This window comes from Phyllobates terribilis, unplaced genomic scaffold (genome assembly GCF_046119375.1).
Source record: "Phyllobates terribilis strain yellow unplaced genomic scaffold, ASM4611937v1 Scaffold_7__3_contigs__length_470593459, whole genome shotgun sequence".
NCBI classification, from domain to species: domain Eukaryota; kingdom Metazoa; phylum Chordata; class Amphibia; order Anura; family Dendrobatidae; genus Phyllobates; species Phyllobates terribilis.
In genome coordinates, this window is record NW_027362767.1 from 75,891,109 (window position 1) to 75,912,550 (window position 21,442).

The 21,442-nt window shown below is 46.4% G+C and overlaps 2 protein-coding genes across 2 annotated transcripts; both read right to left on the reverse strand.

Annotated features, from left to right (window-relative positions):
* Window positions 1–7,945: 7,945 nt before the first annotated feature.
* On the reverse strand, window positions 7,946–12,733 carry LOC141152883 (acyl-coenzyme A thioesterase 1-like). Its single transcript, XM_073637530.1, has 3 exons — window positions 12,109–12,733; window positions 9,265–9,467; window positions 7,946–8,771 (listed from the first exon to the last, which is right to left on the reverse strand). The coding sequence occupies exons 1-3, from the start codon at window positions 12,650–12,652 to the stop codon at window positions 8,190–8,192; spliced, it is 1,329 nt and encodes a 442-aa protein (XP_073493631.1). The 5' UTR covers window positions 12,653–12,733; the 3' UTR covers window positions 7,946–8,189.
* A 2,710-nt stretch (window positions 12,734–15,443) lies between these two features.
* Window positions 15,444–19,844, reverse strand: LOC141153721 (acyl-coenzyme A thioesterase 1-like). Its single transcript, XM_073638799.1, has 3 exons — window positions 19,262–19,844; window positions 17,675–17,877; window positions 15,444–16,279 (listed from the first exon to the last, which is right to left on the reverse strand). Exons 1-3 carry the CDS (start codon window positions 19,782–19,784, stop codon window positions 15,677–15,679), a joined length of 1,329 nt encoding a protein of 442 aa, XP_073494900.1. The 5' UTR covers window positions 19,785–19,844; the 3' UTR covers window positions 15,444–15,676.
* Window positions 19,845–21,442: the final 1,598 nt, after the last annotated feature.

The window sequence follows — 21,442 nt, forward strand, 5'->3', positions numbered from 1 at the left end:
GAGAAAGACGACTTAAAAAAAATGGAGGATAAGGCGCAGAACTGAAGCAACTAAGGAGCAAATTACGTTGTAAAACTGGAAAAACAGCAATGATGATCGGGGTCACAGACTGCTGGATTTAGAGCAAAGTGGAGGCGGGTGTGCTGCATTTTGCCTGTATCGGTGACAATGACGAGGTCAGATGGCCGCACGAGCGGTTGTCGGGTGTGGCATTACTGAGGGCTAGTAACTAGCAAACAATAACTAAATCAGGTGCAGCTCAGTTGCGTGGTTACCTAACATTACTATGAATATCATTAATAAACTCTATGTATTTTTAGGCTGCAGATTTAATCCCCATTCTCAATCTTTTGGAATCCCAGCAACTAAGTAACCTCCTGGTATTGAACCCGTAAGCTATTTTCACGTTTGGATGGTTAACGAGAATATATTGGCAGGAATGGTTGTTCTCTCTGCCAGGATCTGACTCATGAATGATGTTCTCTTTTCTGAATTTGAGGCTGGTCCAGTCAGACCAGATTCTACAAGGGAAGTGGCTTTTGGATGGAGAAATAACCATTCTGCAGACAGCTGGGCACAGAAACAAGTTGTGAACTGCAGGTTTCTTTCCATATTTAAAGGGAACCTGTCACTCAATTCATGCTGCTGAAACATGAATAAGAAGCTGGCGGCGAAACGCTCTGCTCTTTCAGAGGGAATACACTTTGAAAATCCAGCCGGGGACTAGTCCAGCACCATCCCCAACCGGCTTCTTTCCACACCAGCTTAGTTGATTAACAGGTGTCTCCTATGCGTGTACATAGGGAGAGACCTGTTAATCGCCTGCAGGAGCGCTGGGAAAAGTGAAATGGGGGCAATGACGCACTAATCTGGTCTATTTCTATGGTCCCCAGCCGGATATTCCAAGTATACTCTCTAAACACTGGAGCACTTCAGAGAAAAATATACCTGGCTGCAATCGTGTATTCAGACTCTGATTCATGCAATCAGGTGGCAGGTATAAGACATGAGTGTAAATTGTGAACCGAGAGGTTCACAATTTACTTCTGCAAGAAGTTTGTATGTTCTCCCCTTGTTTGCATGGGTTTCCTCCCACACTCCAAAGATATCCTGATAGGGAATGTAGATTGTGAGCCCCAATGGGGACAATGATAATGTCTGTAAAGCGCTGTGGAATTAATGGCGCTATATAAGTGAGTAAAATAAATACAAATAAATATATACCTCTTAATAAATCAGGATCCTCAATTTTCTCACTGGTCATGATGAATCCAGGCCTTCAAATTTCCGGGAGTGATTTTTATTCTATGCCATTTTTTCTACAAATAGAATCAAACGGTGCAAATTTTTTAATAAGAACTCAATTGTAAAAATGTTTTTGTTTAGCCAAAAAAGAAAATCGCCCATCTGATACCACTTTCACTGGCGTGTGTTCCATTAAAGGAGATTCTGGGATTATTTTTTTTCAGGGATTTTTCTATTTGTAAAAAGCAGTTTTTGATGCAGTTATTTCTTATTAAGCCTGGCGTGGACTACAAAGAAATGGGAAAAATAAAAGGACAAGAGGAATCCATGTGCTGGTTCCACTTCAGCCTTTGGCCAATAGAACTGCATGAAAAATTCCAGATCTACAGTGCTGGCCAAAAGTATTGGCACCCCTGCAATTCTGTCAGATAATACTCAGTTTCTTCCTGAAAATGATTGCAATCACAAATTCTTTGGTATTATTATCTTCATTTAATTTGCTTGCAAGGAAAAAACACAAAAGAGAATGAAGCAAAAATCAAATCATTGATCATTTCACACAAAACTCCAAAAAAGGGCCGGACAAAAGTATTGGCACCCTCAGCCTAATACTTGGTTGCACAACCTTTAGCCAAAATAACTGCGAACAACCGCTTCCGGTAACCATCAATGAGTTTCTTACAATGCTCTGCTGTAATTGTAGACCATTCTTCTTTGGCAAACTGCTCCAGGTCCCTGATATTTGAAGGGTGCCTTCTCCAAACTGCCATTTTGAGATCTCTCTCCATGGGATTCAGGTCTGGACTCATTGCTGGCCACCTTAGAAGTCTCCAGTGCTTTCTCTCAAACAATTTTATAGTGCTTTTGGAAGTGTGTTTTGGGTCATTGTCCTGCTGGAAGACCCATGACCTCTGAGGGAGACCCAGCTTTCTCACACTGGGCCCTACATTATGCTGCAAAATTTGTTGGTAGTCTTCAGACTTCATAATGCCTTGCACACGGTCAAGCAGTCCAGTGCCAGAGGCAGCAAAGCAACCCCAAAACATCAGGGAACCTCCACCATGTTTGACTGTAGGGACCGTGTTCTTTTCTTTGAATGCCTCTTTTTTTTCCTGTACACTCTATGTTGATGCTTTTTCCCAAAAAGCTCTACTTTTGTCTCATCTGACCAGAGAACATTCTTCCAAAACGTTTTAGGCTTTCTCAGGTAAGTTTTGGCAAACTCCAACCTGACTTTTTTATCTCTCGGGGTAAGAAGTGGGGTCTTCCTGGGTATCCTACCATATAGTCCATTTTCATTCAGACGCCGATGGATAGTACTGGTTGACACTGTTGTACCCTCGGACTGCAGGGCAGCTTGAACTTGTTTGGATGTTAGTCGAGGTTCTTTATCCACCATCCGCACAATCTTGCGTTGAAATCTCTCAATTTTTCTTTTCCGTCCACATCTAGGGAGGTTAGCCACAGTGCCATGGGCTTTAAACTTCTTGATGACACTGCGCACGGAAGACACAAGAACATTCAGGTCTTTGGAGATGGACTTGTAGCCTTGAGATTGCTCATGTTTCCTCACAATTTGGTTTCTCAAGTCCTCAGACAGTTCTTTGGTCTTCTTTCTTTTCTCCATGCTCAATGTGGTACACACAAGGACACAGGACAGAGGTTGAGTCAACTTTAATCCATGTTAACTGGCTTCAAGTGTGATTTAGTTATTGCCAACACCTGTTAGGTGCCACAGGTAAGTTACAGGTGCTGTTAATTACACGAATTACAGAAGCATCACATGATTTTTCAAACAGTGCCAATACTTTTGTCCACCCCCTTTTTCAGGTTTGGTGTGGAATTGTATCCAATTTGGCTTTAGGACAATTCTTTTTGTGTTTTTTCATTGAAGACAAATTAAATGAAGATAATAATACCAAAGAATTTGTGATTGCAATCATTTTCAGGAAGAAACTGAGTATTATGTGACAGAATTGCAGGGGTGCCAATACTTTTGGCCAGCACTGTATATGCAGTATTTGCATTAATGTGGCATTAATTCACAATGTGGCAGAAAAAGTTCCAACCCTTTTGCAATATTCTTTTTCTGACAGTAAAATATCGATTGCAGATTACACATAAATCATCACTTTAGTCAACAGAGATTTAGTTTTGATGCAGAACGTTTCCAGATAACCGCCATGACTCAGTGCCAGGATTGTCAAGCGCAGATCAACAGTCGCCGCTCCTCAAACATAAGGTGAATGGGTCAGCGAGAGGCTTTATTTACCTATGTATCACAGCTATATGCAATGATTTTTGCCCTCCGATGATCTAATAAACTATTTCTCTGCTTTCCTGCTTCTTCCCAGCTACAATTATTGCAGGGCCTGCGCCTCGGAACAGGTTCTGCACGATGAGTGAGTGAGGCCTGTGGGTGCAAATAGATGGGGTGGGCAAGTCTGAAATAGAAATATATATATATATAAATAACTTCTAGAGAGGCCTCTACATAAGGAGATATCCTGATGTGCAAAAAGAATCCAGGGTAGAGCCAAAGTTAGACTTTCATCACCTAAGGTTTAGTTTGCTACACTAGCCTTGTAACTAAATACTCTTGCTATGGCAAAGACACTTGCAGACACCTATCTGGAACACGTCCTAGTTGCCTCCTTTCTTGGCACGCCAACGGTTCCAGAGCTGTAATCATAATTCTGCTGGCTGGCACTGGAATCAGTCCACAGCTTAGCTGAGGTCTGATAATTAGTAATTACTACAGCGGATTACTCTACACAGCCCAGTGTAAAATGAAAGGAAATTGCTAAATTGAAATCACCAGAGCAGATACTGAGCCAGCAAAACAGTGCTGGGAGATTTTAGCTCTGAAGCCTGCAGTGGTGTAAATGCATTTGGGGATGGTAATGCATGCTGGAAGATAGGAACAGTACAAGAGATTTATCTATTCCACTTGTTCCATAAGGAGTGGTTGTACAAACCCTGTCCATACAGGGCATAGAAATGTCATAGGGGGGCAGTGTCCTTAACGTAAAACCCCCAACTGTCATAGCCGGAGACGATACATGGGACCAGGGGTGGATTAACAGTAGCAAGGGCCCCGGGCAGTTTAGAAGGCGCAGCCCCCCCCTCCCCCACACACATACCTGATGTATCACGTGACATGTCACATGATCCCCTGTGATAGATCATGTGATAGTTCACGTGAAATTAATTTGGCACAATATTAATTATAATAATTTTTTTTACATTAATTGTATGACTTAATATTGAGCACAATTAAGTATGCTGACATCCCCTATATACAGTACGAGACCCTACATGCAATATGAGCTGCCACAATCCTCCCATACACAGCAGGAGGCCGCACGTAGCCATCTATAGACAGCGGGAAGCTGCACGTACCATCTATACACAGCGGGAGGCCGCACGTAGCCATCTATACACAGCGGGAGGCCACACGTAGCCATCTATACACAGCGGGAGGCCACACGTAGCCATCTATACACAGTGGGAGACCGCACATAGCCATCTATACACAGCAGGAGGCCGCACGGCACCATCTATACACAGCAGGAGGCCGCACGTAGCCATCTATACACAGCAGGAGGCCGCACATAGCAATCTATACACAGCAGAAGGCCGCACGTAGCCATCTATACACAGCAGGAGGCCACACCGCGCCATCTATACACAGCAGGAGGCCGCACCGCGCCATCTCTACACAGCGGGAGGCCACATGTAGCCATCTATACACAGCGGGAGGCCACAAGTAGCCATCTATACACAGCAGGAGGCCGCACGTAGCCATCTATACACAGCAGGAGGTCGCACGTAGCCATCTATACACAGAGGAAGGTCACACGGTGCCATCTATACACAGCGGGAGGCCGCACGGTGCCATCTATACACAGCAGGAGGCTGCACATAGCCATCGATACACAGCGGGAGGCCGCACGGCGCCATCTATACACAGCAGGAGGCTGCACATAGCCATCGATACACAGCGGGAGGCCGCACGGCGCCATCTATGCACAGTGGGAGGCCGCACGTAGCCATCTACACACAGCAGGGGGCCACACGGTGCCATCTATACACAGCGGGAGGCCGCACGGTGCCATCTACACACAGCGGGAGGCCACATGTAGCCATCTACACACAGCGGGAGGCCGCACGTAGCCATCTACACACAGCGGGAGGCCGCACGTAGCCATCTGCACACAGCGGGAGGCCGCACGTAGCCATCTGCACACAGCGGGAGGCCGCACGTAGCCATCTACACACAGCGGGAGGCCGCACGTAGCCATCTACACACAGCGGGAGGCCGCACGTAGCCATCTACACACAGCGGGAGACCGCACGGCACCATCTATACACAGCGGGAGGCCGCATGTAGCCATCTATACACAGAAGGGGGCCGCACGTAGCCATCTATACACAGCAGGGGGCCGCACGGTACCATCCATACACAGCAGGAGGCCGCACGGCACCATCTATACACAGCAGGGGGCCGCACGGTGCCATCTATACACAGCAGGGGGCCGCATGGCGCCATCTATACACAGTGGGTATCCGCACGGCGCCCCCCAGATACAGCGGGAGGCCGCACGGCGCCCCCCCCCAGAGACAGCGGGAGGCCGCACAGATTCCCCCCCAGAGACAGCGGGAAGCCGCACGCAGTCACGCACACACACAAACATATACAGACATATACATACATACACGCATAAACACATTTGAAACACAAAAGTACATATAAACAGACATCACACAATGATATCTGCACACACACACACACACTCACCATCCCCCGGCTCCCGTCGTTCAGCTCCTCTCCGGTGGTAAGTAGCAGTGCAGGGCGCGCACTGCGTGACGTCACACTAGCAGACACGGCCGCGCACAGGGCCGTGTCTCCTAGCTGTGACGCGGCCGGGCCAGCACACAGGGAAGTTAACAGGTGCAGTGCTGGCCCGGCCGAAGAAGAAGCAGCGGTCCGGGGGCCCCCCGCCTCTGACTGCCGGTATGTGCCGCGGCGCCGCACATATTATAATGAGGGCAATCTGGCCACAGCGGTAGCCCAGATTGCCCTCATTATAATCCGCCTATGCATGGGACCCCTCCCTGCTAGGCGGATTTCTGTAATGCTGCGTGGTGCAGAAGGAAAAATTACAAGTTGGCGACATATATGGCAGACCAGGGGCGAACATATCATTGATGCAACCTGTGCAGCTTCACAAGGGCCCGAGGGGTAAGAGGGCCACTACCACTTCCAAAGCAGGGGAAATTGTGCACTATGAGTTATTGGACTGTAAAGGACCCATATACTGTTCTATATACACAGGGGCCTCTTCTGTCTGTGTCCGCCAGTGGGCAGATCTGTGGGGAATCTGTGAGCTGCGACCATCTCCCCAGTCCCTCTCTCCAGGACTCTGTGGCTGTGTCTCTCGCTCCTGGACACAGCGGCTGTCTCTCTCGCTCTCCTGGACGCGGCAACTGTCTCTCTCGCTCCTGGACACAGCGGCTGTCTCTCTCTCTCTTCTGGACGCGGCAACTGTCTCTCTCGCTCCTGGGTGCGGCGGCTGTCTCTCTCTCTCTCTCCTGGACACGGCGGCTGTCTCTCTCGCTCCCGAGCGCAGCAGCTGTATCTCTGTCTCATGGACACGGCGGCTGTCTCTCTCTCTCCTGGACGTGGCGGATGTCTCTCTTTATCGGTGTGGGTCGCAGATGTAGAGCCCATACCCATCAGGCTGCAGATATGTTGTAAATATTATCGGTGGGAAGACCCCTTTAACAGATCACTGATGAAATTAAATTGTAAAATGCTGAAAAAAAAAACAACAAACAGGTATGCAAGAGGTAACGTTTCTCCTTACAGAGAGTGACATATTAAGCATGTCAAGGTGAAGAGACTTATAAGCCATGCAATACTCCACTGGGAAATATGCAAATTGTCTCTTCAGAGAGGAAGAGAACTAGACCTCTGATGCTGTTTCGGCTTTTATCCTAAGTCATGTGACAAGGCTCGTTAAAGGGTCGATATTGACTTTTAGGATTGCTACTTCCTATAGGTGACACTAGTTCTAGTCCTCGTCCTCTCTGAAGAGACAATTTGCACAAACAGGTATCAAATTTATAACAGCAAAATAAAGCTCTGCCACTGCGCCCCTTCACTTTGTAGAACGCTTTCCCTTCTTTCTCCTGCTGAGATCCAAGTCAGTCATTATAAGAAATTATCATCTGTAACAATATTCGAAGATTAAAGGATAAATCCGACCTCAGATTGTGTCGGGATATTAGTAATATCGCTCAATGCATCAACATGAAGCAGACTCGCAGTCGCCACCATGTGGCAGCTATAGAGAGTTACAGCCTTCCGTCCTTTTCACATATTATTCAAAATTTGGAGTAAACTATGACTGATGTTCTCCGCGTCCACATCTACACATACGTGAGTGGGTGGTATGGTGCACATAAAAAGGCCCACAAATTGCAAAAGCACAAATACACGGCTATATTTTTGTATATTCACTCTAAAAAAATTAAGTTTACTAAGATATTATAATATACGTGACTGCGTCCTGTGAATTGCCTTTTAAGTGAAGATTTAAGGGGCAATTTTTGTAAAATATTTGTATTTGATGAAAAATTTGATTATTATATTTTATTATTTGTTATGTTATATAAATACTATCAATAATTCACATTATTGCAAATTGATCACTCTATTTTATTTATTTTTCTTTCTACGTTCATCCCTGATTTTCCAAAAATGAAAAGTGGTAAAATAATTATTAGAAATGGGTCACATTAACAACCCCCACTGAAAAAATAATAATAATTCTTCTTCTGATCAGAGCACGAGTAAAGTAAACTCTAAATGTTGAAGTGATGGCACCATGCTTCACAGAGGTAACGTAAGAACGGAGCCGGACATCTTGGTTCAGTTTTTATCTTATTTTAAGTGCGTCCAAAAAAAAGTGCTGAATTTTCAGCCAGGAGTCTTCCTGCGCTTGGCAGTGAGATTTTAGTTCACCTCCACCTAAAATAGGCACCCCCAGGACTCTATCCACAGCAACGGGGCAGAAAGGGCTGCACGGTGGGTCAATCCTATGCCCGGCCCCTGGGTAAGAGAGCAGGTTATAGTTACTTTTCCCACTGTCCTGTAAGCGAGACACAGCAGCCTCCGCATAGACAGAACTCTTCCAATTCCGATCATCTTCTCCTACAATGAACATGAAGGAACCTTGTGCTTTCTCTATGGGGATCAGGCACTGGCTGTTTGCTGGATCCAGTGGATCATCAAGCGCTTCAGAGATATCAAACACTGCTGTTTCGGAGATTTGAACCCGGCTCATGTTGTATGCCAAGGCTGGGATGGTGAAGTCTTTGTAGGTCAGTGGGGCGGCAGTGTTGGCACAGCACCCAGATACGCTGACTGCTGCAATCACCTGGGGTAGGAAGGTGATCATCGATAGAGCCAGATCTGCTCCTTTACCAGATCCGATTACACCAACTCCAGACCCTCCAACCTTGAGGGAAAAAAAACAATATAAGTAAAAAGTATTAATACTGAGACATGAAATACAAGCAGACATGATGATGTTTTACAACAAGCTCTAATTAGGTAGGAGCACACAGCATCTGTGCTCTTACCCTACAGGACACGTCACCATGCGTTCATGTTGGACGCATGCCTCAGCATCTATCCGTCGCCACCATCAGGCACACATCTCCTGAGCGTATGTGTCTGACAATGGCTAAAAACAAGATATGCAACTTGCCTAAGTCATATCTTTTCTTGGGAAGGCAGAGTGACCTAACTATGGATGTCACCCTGCTTTCCTGAAAACTGAAATGGAAGAACTGTAATGATGCATCGATACCTGCCCCACCACATTGCCATATACAGCACATGTCCTGGAAATATTGGCGAAAATCCCTGATGGAGTTCATTAATGGCTTTACCGAGCTTTCAAGATGTAAGCAACCCAAGAACAAACCTAAAAAGTCTTAGGGTCTTACTTTTGGATGCCGGATAAGAAAGTTTGCAGCTTCCTCAAAATACTCCAGATGGAATTCAGTCATTGCAGGTGGGAGGTCTTCAAAGGCGAAGTATGGCAGGGCCAAAGAAGCAAAGCCACGGCTAGCTAGTAGGCTGGAACGATACTCTACCAAGCCACCATCGTCTCCGAACATATCAATCACACCAGGAAAGGGACCTTCCCCTGGAAATACAATAATGTATAGTTAAAATGCTAATGTGTGCCCAGGCCATGCAATGCTTTACTCATCAAAACATGACATCTGCCAAAGATGGAAATTTGCATATTTGGTGCATATGTGGAGACATCTACACCAAATATGCAACGTGTGAATGTAAAGTCTGAACATCCCTACTAATATATTCCTCTGCGGATTTCAACAACATGCAGGACAGCTCACCACACTGGTACAGATATCGCCTCATGTGCTCGGCAGCCTGAGCAGCCATGAAAGTAAAATCCAAACTGAAGAAAAGTCGGCACTCCGTCCTCCTAGAATCAAGATCCACGTGCAAAGACAACATTAGAAATAGGTATCAAAACACTGAAATGTTTTGGAAAAAAATTCCTTAATCATAACTGTTATATATATACAATCATCACCATTAAAAATATATAACCTTTTTTTACCTTCTTAATGGTGAGGATTGTATGAATAGAACAGTTATGATTAAGGATTTTTTTTCAAAATGTTTCAGTGTTTTGATACCTATTTCTAATGTTGTCTTTGCACGTGGATCTTGATTCTAAGAGGATGGAGTGCCGATCTTTCTACAATTTGGATTCTGTGGATTTTCAGTACGCAATTTCATGTGGAAAGTCTGCAGAAAATCCATATCATGTGCATTCATCCGGATACCTCTGGGGGGAAATATTATTAGCAATTGCCTCCTCTACGTCTATTATGCAAAATAGTTCTAGTGAACAAATGAGAGACTGGCTGACGCAATGTGTTTATAGACACTGCGATAATCAATGGAATCTGTTGCTCTCCTTTAATGAGAGAGAAGATAATCATTAGAGAACATCTGACAGCTCCTTAACCACTGATCCCATTGCACTGAGATCCCTGCAATTGACTAATTCAAAATCTGAAAGACCCTCTTAAAGTGACTGTCAGTACAGAATGACTGTTCAAACCAAGCATCGCAGCTCTGTGTTTCTTGGAGTGGCCAAATATTTAAATACACCTTCCTGTGTTTTCCCCCTATCTCCCCCCGTCTTTGATTGACAGCTCAGGCTTCATAAAGCCAGAGAAGAGAGGAGATAGATGGAAAACAAGCAGGAGAGAAGGTGTATATAAATGTTTGGCCCTTCAAAGAGGATCTGTTAGGACTTTAAAACCACATACAAATAAGCCAGGAAGTGTATTGGGGGTGTGTTGAACCTTTGTATTGACAGACCACCAATGCACTTCCGGGCTAATCTGCATGTGGCACCAAAGCTTGATTTCTCAGCACTTACACATTGGATTACTAGAAATCAAATGCCACTTTTAAGCAGGGCTGTGGAGTCGGAATCGGTATAAAATGGACCAATTCCGACTCCTAAAATATATAATAAATTGTGTACAGTAGTTCAATGCAGTTTGTGGGGAATATTTTTTCATAAGAATTTGGGAAAGTTATGAAATGTCCTATAAATGTCTGTCCTATTCCTGATCTAAGGGTCTAGACTTTTAGTTGAGATGAATCTGTGCGACAGTAAATTTATCACTTAAACATGAGCCATGTATGAGGGAGTCGGAGTCAGTGTCATGGAAATTGAGGAGTCGGAGGTTTGGCTTACCGACTCCACAGCCCTGCTTTTAAGGTTTTCTCGGACATACACAGCCAAGCAATTGGTTTCAGTAGTAAAATTATTCTGACAGTTTTTCTTAGTGTGTTAAAAAGGTTGTTTCCTTATACAAAACGGTATCCCCTAAGGCAAAGTGCACACATTCAGTATTTTACATCAGTATTTGTAAGCCAAAGTTCAGGTGCGGTGGGTTGCATGGGCCAAATGTTTAAGGCAGTGGGAAACCAAGTGGAGTTGACATTCCAAAAGCATCTGGAGCCTAGGGCTCGGGCCCGGTACCAAGGTCAGGCGTGGTCTTCCAACATCATGAGGTCGGTGGACATGGAGTTACACGGGGGGCAGGTGGCCGGGCCTGGATGCACTGCCGGAGTGGACAACAAATCCCTGAGACTGATGGGAGTCAGTGGGCTGGGGGTAGTCCAGTATGAATGGGTGGCAGAACAGAAAATAAGTTGTGCCAAGGAAGAAGGCAGTGTGAGCTGCTGTGCCCTATTACACCTGTCACCATCTGATAAACTTGGATTGTTTAGTAAATGTTTGACTGTTGCAAAGAACATGGTGTCCCCATACATTATGTGCAGGGGCTCCTGAGGATGGAAGCCTGCGGCCTACAAGTGAGTGTGATGCACCCCCACCCTACAGCACACTGGGACACCCCTTGTCTGTAAAGTGCCAGAGTGCAACTGGACAGCAGTTCGGTCGCGACCACCGCTCTGCAGCACTTTACACGTACAACGCTGACATCAGTGATTGGCTGCAGTGCTGGTGATGTGATGTCACTGCTGTGGCCAAACAACATAAGACAGGGTCAGCGGTGCATATTTGAAATGGGATCCGGAGATGAGTACAGCACAGTTTTATTTAAAGTTAACAGACTGCGGGGAAAAGTTCTCTGTAAGGGGACAAGCCTTTTAAAGACAGAGGACTTCCTGCACGCTATGTACCGGAGCTAGCAATGAAATGCCACAATTGTGTCTATGTACAGTGGTGATGATTCTAGACCCCCAATACTTTATGCTCCTGTTACCTGGGGGTAGGAACAAGCTGCCCCGCACTGCCCCCTCTCTCAGTCGGATCCTCCGCACCCCGGGTGCCATGAACAGCCGCTCACATCTGGCTTTGGCCAGCACGGCTCCGGGTAGAGCCTTGCGGTGACTGTGGCCTCTGTGCACCAGCACCTCCAGCTGCAGCGGAGACTTGTGCACGCTCCTCGGCTGCAGCCTCTGGTAAGGCTTCTCCATCACAGAGGGGCACAGAGCCCACAGCAGCCCCGCAGCCTGCAGCCCCGTGTAGTCTCCCCCCACAGAGCCATCCCTGTGCACATCCACAGAGCCGGAGCCGTCAGCCTCATACTGGGCACACGAGTCATAGAGGCAGCCCTGCTCGTCCGCCACCACCGCCCGCAGTGTCACCGGAGCCCCAGGACTCAGGCCCCGCACACGGACGTGCAGCTTCTCATCCGCAAGCCCTGACTGAGGGGACACGGACACACATACTGGCCGGTGTATGGTGAGCGCAGACGGGGCTCTGCACAGCCCGGCCGCCGCCCGGCGACTGACAGCACGGAGCATCGCTCACGCCACAGTTCGGGGTCAGCTGACTGCATCGTGCGATCACATGACCGCCACACAGACTAAAGCAGAGGATGACAGATCAGATCCACCATACTTTGCGCTGAAATGCATGGCGAGACATCCACCAGCCTAAAACAGTAGATTACAGATCAGATCCACCAATCATCGCACGTAAAATTTATCACGTGATCTCTACACAGCCTAAAACTCGGGATAACCAAGCTGCCAATCTTTTGCGCAGAAATATATCACGTGACCTCCACCAGACTAAAGTCAGTTGATTGCAGATTCAGATCAACCTGCCGAATTAACCAGTTATGGCACGGAAAATATATCACGTGACCATTACACAACCCAACAGTGGAATACAGATCAGATTGACCGGACTTCAGCAATCCTCACACAAAATACATCACATGATCACTGCACAGACCAACACAGTAGATGACAGAGCAGATTCATCTTAAAGGGGTTGTCCGCAAATCGAACAATCCTTTTGCAATCCCACTCCAGTATAACACTTATACTCACCTCCGTTACCGTTCCAGCAGTGTCATCAATGACTCTCCCAGTGATTGCATGATATTATGTCACGCGATCCCTGTGGCTTCAATCCATCCCTTCAGACATCTGGAGGAAGCGACAGCTGCGGCTACTCTCTCACTGTGTGAATAAATCTCATACCCAACTGGGAAAAAAATAAATGGAGCATATTGTCTGTATCCATAGTTACCAACACTCTTATTGGCAGTTGAGGGCCGCTGTGAGACCTATCACAATTGGAAAAATCTGCAACTGTGTCACCATTGCGGCAGGTCACAATGTGACTATCCACAGAAAATTTGGAGGCAAAATGGATTCAATCAATTCTGCAGCATTTTTTTTTTAAGATTCAATGATGCTGAAGTCTCAGCGTCCTCATAGGTGGGACAATTTTTTTCCTAGTATTTCGTGATAGGAAGCTGAAGCTTGGACGTCATTGGATCTTCCAAAGGGACAATGATCCATATATACCTCAAAATCCACCAGAAGTCTTGGTTTCAGAAGAAATCCTGGAAGATCCTGGAGTGACTGTCACAATCACATGATTTGAACACCAGAGAAAATCTTTGATGGGTTTTAAAAAAGGCAGTTGCAGCAGAAAAACTGAGTGAACAGGAGGCCATTGCCTATGAGGAAAGGGCTAAGATTCCTTAGGAACGCTGGCAGAAGCTGCTGTCTGTCTAGACCAGGGTTGCACAACTCCAGTCCTCAAGAGCCACCAACAGGTCATGTTTTCAGGATTTCCTTAGTATTACACAGGTATTGGAATCATCACCTGTACAAGTGATTTAATTATCACTTGTGCAATACTAAGGAAATCCTGAAAACATGATGTTGGTGGCCCTTGAGGACTGGAGTTGTGCATCCCTGCTCTATACACGATATTTGTTGCATGTCATAACAGCCATAAGTGTTCTACCAAGTATCAAAAAGGAGTTTCATGACAGGGCGAATAGTTCTGAGGCGGCAGTAGTCAGTAAAGTGGCATTTTGAGAAACCACTTGTTAAACTAGTTGTAGGTCACCATTTACATTGTTGTTTAATAATTTATTGCAAAAAGCAGAAAGTGTTCTAATGTTACTAATAAAGCTAATGTGCAATGAGTGTTGAATGATTTTGGATTAGCAGTAGTGGAAAGAGACCGATACGCTTTTCTACATCTTTATTGATAAAATGGTTCTTTAAAAAAAAAAAAAAAAAAAAGTGTTGTCCCGTAAACAACATATATGACCAATATAAGAATGAGTGATAGTGAGCATGCGAGACCACGGCTCCATTAATTCTGGGGTTTGGGGGGTTCTATGGCCATTTTGTCCAGTATTCTCTAATCCTTAACAACCAGACCCTCATTGATCATGCATTATTGAGATGTGATACATATTGTTTATACCACCACATCTTCAGGACTATTCATTATTTTCACTATAGGCAGAAGAACTAACAGGCAGGCTGTTTCTAACAACCTGCCGGTAGTGGCTGGCACAGATCTTTGTTGGCTCGGAGAGGTCACAGACTGCTCCAACCAGCGACTCTGAGGTTTTCACTGACATCACCAGGACAGAGCAGAGGCTTTTCATCTGCTCTGCTGTGTAGACGGAGTGTGACTGTCAACGTCATGCCAATAGGGAGCAGAGAACCAGCTGTCAAATGGCAGAACGAGGCTGTCAATTAGCATGGCATTGGAAGTCACGCCCCGTCGACAGAGCAGCCTGGAAGAAGAAGAGCTGCTCTTATGATGTGAAGCAGCTGAATTGCCGGTCAGTGACCGCTCTGAGCCAATGGCAGGTAGTTGCCTTCATTAGCACCTGATGGTTAATTTTTAGGCCCATAGTAAAAAAAATAAATAAATAAATAAAATGTCCTGGACAATCCTTTGAAGAGCTGTATGTTCAGAGTTCTTTCATGTGGATTTTGGTACAGAAAATGCATGTTTTGAATAAAATTGCTTAGGAAATGCACCCCATGCTTTCAAAATAAGAACGTCAGTAAATGAAGCAATTTTCAGCATTTTAAAGTGAAAATTTGTGGCAGAAGCCAAAGGTTTTGTTGCAGATTTCATAGCACAGACCTGTCGGATATTTCTACCTCCACTTACTGCACCGTTTATATTACTTTGGCAGCTGTGCTAGAAAAACCCTTTAACAATAAGGTCCTAATATGGGAAAAAACATGAATAGAAAAGTGTATGTCCAGGTGAAGGTAGCAGATAGGGGGCTTCAGTCATATCCAATGAATTACAAATACATTACCAAACCTTCAGCTTTTTAATATATTATAGAATCTGAGATAAATTGTAACTTTTTAGGTGAAATTATATAAAAGTAAAACGATCATTAGTAACAGATTTTAGGCTGTAGTGAGGTCATCAGTGTTATCTACTTTGTTCGCCACATTCGCATATTTAAATAATATTCATTATAATTTAATACTAAAGGCACAGAGCCTCGGGGAGGTTAGTGGGTCCATATCCCAACACGCTCATAGTTTACTATCTGCTTCAGTCATTTGATTGAGATGTTCATGGAAGAAAGCCTGAATTCTCTGCCACGAGTCCACTTGTGCCATGGCGTGCGCCTTCGGTTCTCCTCCCCAAACGACGGGAAGCCCGACAAGCCTGTGCATGGACGCTTCACATAAGGGGATATAGGGTGGCTCAATGTAATGGCCAGCTTTGGGATAATACATAATTTCTGGCTTTTCTTTCCCTTCCTCCACCAGTAGCTGGCAAGCCGCTTGGGCATGGAAGACGCTGTTCCAATTTCGGTCATCTTCTCCCACAATAAACAGAAACTTGCAATCAGCTTTTCCAACAGGAATAAGGCTCTTCCGGTTCGGTTCTTCTAGTGGGTTATGTAGTAAATCGCGGATATCGCCTACTCCCGGCTTTGGGTGTTTTAACTTTTTAATGTCAATGCCTATAGGAAGCAAAGTATTGTCCTTATAACGAAGGACTGCCCCAATGTTAGCCACTGAGCCATTTACGACCACTGTGGCCGTTATCCCTTTAAGGAAAGCGGACATAGAAAGGACCAAGTCTCCACCTTTGGAATGGCCAAGGAGACCTAACCCCGGACCCTTCACCTGCAAGAAAGAAAGAAAGTCAGTGGATCTGTCTGTATTATGTAGCTATGAGCACTTCGCATATTACATACCAGGAAAGAACATGGACATGATGTCTAAAATGTCCATGACCCCCCGCTATGGCTGGAGCCAAGTATTCTGTTGTGATAAATTTTAACCCCTTTAGGACCAGAACGATTTTTTATTATTTTTACTAGACTGTATTTTTTCCCTGGATATAGTATTTTTTTTGTGTGGGATAATGGCACCTTCATAAAGTACAAATACATTAGCATGTATTTTACACAGTTCTGAAAATACCAAATATTATCAAATATTGGGGACTTTTTATTTAGTAGAATAACCAAAACAAATGGGCTACCCCACACATTTGTTGGCATAAGTGTAATGTGTAGGTGCATGTTCACAGACAAAGCCTAGGATTAAAAAAAGTGATCAAATACCCTACAGTAAGTTAATAACTAGTAGTAGTATATTTATTGTAATAAATGTGCACATGCTTTTTAGAGATTTTTTTTTAGTATTACATTTATTCATACTTTTTTTGATTGAATGCAGAGTAGGAGTATGACTACAAATTATTATATATATATATATATATATATATATATATATATATATATATATACACACACACACACACACACACACACACACACATCTATAGATCAGCTGGTTAAAGGCGTCCTGGAGACTGGACCTCAATGATCAGCCTCTCATTAGATCTCATCGAATCAACACCATTAAATAAGTATTTAAATCATTTACAGTATTTTTCAGACTATAAGACGCGTTTTATTCCTCCCAAATTTGGGAGGAAAATGGAGGTGCATCTTATAGTCTGAATGTAGCTTTGGTGGGTGGGGGTTGGGACAGGGTAGCCGCTGCAGGAAGCTGGTGGTGGCAGAAGTGGGGCGATGCTGCGGGCGCTGGGCTGGGAGGAGGGGGTGTCCCGGCGATGCAAAGCAAGGGAGGCAGGAGTGGAGTCCCCACTGCATACATTGGGCTTCAGGAAAATGGCGCCAGTGTCGGCACATGTGCAGATTTATATCTCAATTTTAATGCGCAGGCGCCACCCGCAGTTAGGACCGCTCAGATGCGAAATTTAAAACAGTAACAAGATACTGACACCGAAAATAGCTGAGGGGCCAGAGAGGAGCCGAAGAACCTACCTACAGTCACGAACAACCAGGCTACTTATTGTTACAGTGAAGGTACTTATTAAACCAGTAGGACAGAGCCTTTACGCCCATACATTTAGTTTAACATGTCTGAATCCGATGACAGATCCTATTTTCCTCCTCTAAACCCCAGATGCGTCTTACAGTCCGATAAATACGGCATCCCCTGATTTCAGTCCCAGGTACAAGATCGGACTGCGGTAGCACTGCCCACCTGCGGATGTTGCAGCATATAGTTTACTGCTTCTTCGAAGTATTCCAGCTGAAGCTCCTTCATGTCTTTAGGTAGATCTTCATAGTTATAGTAAGCCAACGCCAGCGTGGCAAAGCCCCGACTTGCCAGCAAGCTCGCCTTGTATTCGAGGAGGCCTCCACCAGCGCCTGGAACTTCTATAACTCCTGGGAATGGCCCGGGACCTGGAAATATAACACAGGTAAGGACTCACATCTGACACTGGTCCATGAGGCCAAGCTAAGAAGTGGTAGTTTTACAAACCCAACCCAAATGCAGCCACATGGGGGCCTCCATAGGGACCCACAGCATAGAACCTATAAGTGGTTTCAATGGATGCCAGGAATGAAGACTTCATCCTGGTTCATGGTTACAACCACTAGCAACTAACTGTCACTATATGAGTGGTTGTAACCATGGATACCTAAGCTGCTGAAATGCCCTGTACATGGAGTAAGCGACCTAATCAGAAGAACTACACTACATTTCTAATTGGAGGTATTTGCTAATATATTATTATAATTATACCTACTGCATATTAGGATAGGATGTTGGAGATGGGAATACCCCCTTATCTCCACACATAATGCAGGGGGGAGTGGGGAATTTGGTGCGGAATCCACTTTATTTTCGTATTTCTATACATATAGTGGGAAATACAGAAATTTGCTTTTTGTTGAGCATTTCAAATCTGTAGCATGTTAATTTCTGTAGCTGAAATGCATCCTTTTTGGGCAAATGTTAGTAAATACCCAGGTTAAAACCCCTGTCCTTGCATTCTTTTGATGAATTTTTTTTTTAGGATGTTGAATGTCTTTCTGAAAAAAAGAAGTGAATAAAAACGCATGAAATATGTGAAAAATAAACAGATATCTGAGCGTAAAATCCGCACCAAATACACAATGTGTGACCCAAACTTCAGAGGACAGCCATTCCTTAGGCTATGTTCACACATAATGGTTTTTTCAGCGTTTTTGATGCTTTTTCTATGCAAATTTTCAGCTGTGTTTTGCAGTACCAGCAAAGTCTATGAGATTCCAGAAGTCTTAGTTCACACACCTTGGTTTTTTTTTTAAATCAGTATTTTGTGCTTTGCATATATATATATATTTTTTTATCAGTATAGAGCATGTCACTTCTTTCAGTGTTTTTCACCATTGAAAGTAATGGGTGGTGAAAAACGCCTAGTGTGAACATAGCTATCAGGTTTTGCTGCGTTTTTAGTGAAAATAAGCAAGTAGAGCAGTACGTGAAACTCATATTTTTGTGATTTTACCATCTTGTCGTGGTCACAGAGATGGCAGCTTGGATTATAACAGTGTAATTAAATTAGTGATGACAAAGTAAACATTGGCTGAGCAAGGTGTGAGATTGAACAATACCTGTGGCCCAGGCAGGTATGAAATTGAACAATCCCCGAGCAACTGAATGGCAAACCCCATTGTTTGAAAGTAAATAGTGTCCTACAAGCTCAATGCACTGCCCTTAGGAAAGCAGAAGTGCGGAGGGCACGGTGTGACCGGGACCCAAGGGCACAACCTGGAGGCCACAGCATGGCTGCTCACTCACCGGGCGGCAGGAAGAGGCTCCCCCGCACGCGGCCCTCCCGCAGCGGCTCCCGCCTCACCCCTTCCCCCATGAAGCTCCTCTCCTGAGCGGCCTCCGCCAGCAGCAGAGCCCCGGGGGAGCCGCCGTGTCCCGGGTGCAGGGAGAAGCGCAGCCGCAGAGGACTCCGCACGTCCTTCTTCACCAGCCTCCGGAAGGGAGTCCGGGGCTGCACCGACCACAGCGGCCCCTCCGGCTCCACTCCGGTGTAGCTGCCGCCGTCCAGCCCCGGGCTCCGGCTCACATCCAGCTCCCCGCCGCTGTCCGCTCGGTAGTGAGCCGCGGAGGTGAACAGCTCCCCGCCGTCATCGCTCAGAGCGGTGCGGAGAGTGACGTCCTGCCCGGGGCTCAGCCCGCGGACCTGGAGCTGCAGAGGCCGGTCATAGAGGCAGCGGCCCGGGGACACGAGCAGCGACACCGCGGACATGGCGCGGCTGCACCGGGGGGGCACCAGGGACAATGTGCAGTGCAGCCGGGAGAGCAGCATGGCGGCCTCCTGAGCCGGGGCTCCGCTGTCACGTGGTGATGGTAGGAGGCGATCACTGCGTGTACACTGCTAGCATGGCTGCTAATAACAGGAATTCTCCGCAGACAAGCGCCAGCCACAGGGCAACATCACCGAACAGCGCAAATCTAAGGAACAGGAAAAGGGGCACCCCAACTGTAGCCAGCATTCCGTGCCCACCCCGAAATAGTGCCTCTAGTGTAGCCCCTCAGTGTTTCCACCCACACAGTATGATGCCCACACAGTATGATGCCCCCACAGTGTCCTTCCACATAGTATGATGCACCCACAGTGTCCTTCCACATAGTATGATGCCCCCACAGTGTCCTTCCACATACTATAATGTCCCCACAGTGTCCTTCCACATAGTATAATGCTCCTACAGTGTCCCTCCACACAGCATGATGCCCCCACTTTGCCCCTCCACACAGCATGATGCCCCCACTTTGCCCCTCCACACAGTATGATGCCCCCACAGTGTCCTTCCACACAGTATGATGCCCCCACAGTGTCCTTCCACATAGTATAATGCTCCCACAGTGTCCTTCCACACAGTATGATGCCCCCACAGTGTCCTTCCACATACTATAATGTCCCCACAGTGTCCTTCCACATAGTATAATGCTCCTACAGTGTCCCTCCACACAGCATGATGCCCCCACTTTGCCCCTCCACACAGTATGATGCCCCCACTTTGCCCCTCCACACAGTATGATGCCCCCACTTTGCCCCTCCACACAGTATGATGCCCCCACAGTGCTCCTCTACACGGTATGATGCCCCCACAGTGCTCCCCCACACAGTATGATGCCCCCACAGTGCTCCTCCACGATGTATGATGCCCCCACTGTGCCCCTCCACGCAGTATGATACCTCGCACTGTGCCCCACCACACAGTATGATGCCCCCACTGTGCCCCTCAACACAGTATAATGCCCCCACTGTGCCCCTCCACACAGTATGATGCCCCCACTGTGCCCCTCCACACAGTATGATGTCCCCACTGTGTTCCACCACACAGTATGATGCCCCCACTGTGCTCCTCCATACAGTATGATGCCCCCACAGTGCCCCTCCACACAGTATGATGCCCCCACTTTGCCCCTCCACACAGTATGATGCCCCCACAGTGCTCCCCCACACGGTATGATGCCCCCACAGTGCTCCCCCACACAGTATGATGCCCCCACTGTGCCCCTCCACACAGTATGATGTCCCCACTGTGTCCCACCACACAGTATGAGACCCCCACTGTGTTCCACCACACAGTATGATGCCCCCACTGTGCTCCATACAGTATGATGCCCCCACAGTGCCCCTCCACACAGTATGATGCCCCCACTTTGCCCCTCCACACAGTATGATGCCCCCACAGTGCTCCTCCACACGGTATGATGCCCCCACAGTGCTCCCCCACGCAGTATGATGCCCCCACAGTGCTCCTCCACGCAGTATGATGTCCCCACTGTGTCCCACCACACAGTATGAGACCCCCACTGTGTTCCACCACACAGTATGATGCCCCCACTGTGCTCCATACAGTATGATGCCCCCACAGTGCCCCTCCACACAGTATGATGCCCCCACTTTGCCCCTCCACACAGTATGATGCCCCCACAGTGCTCCTCCACACGGTGTGA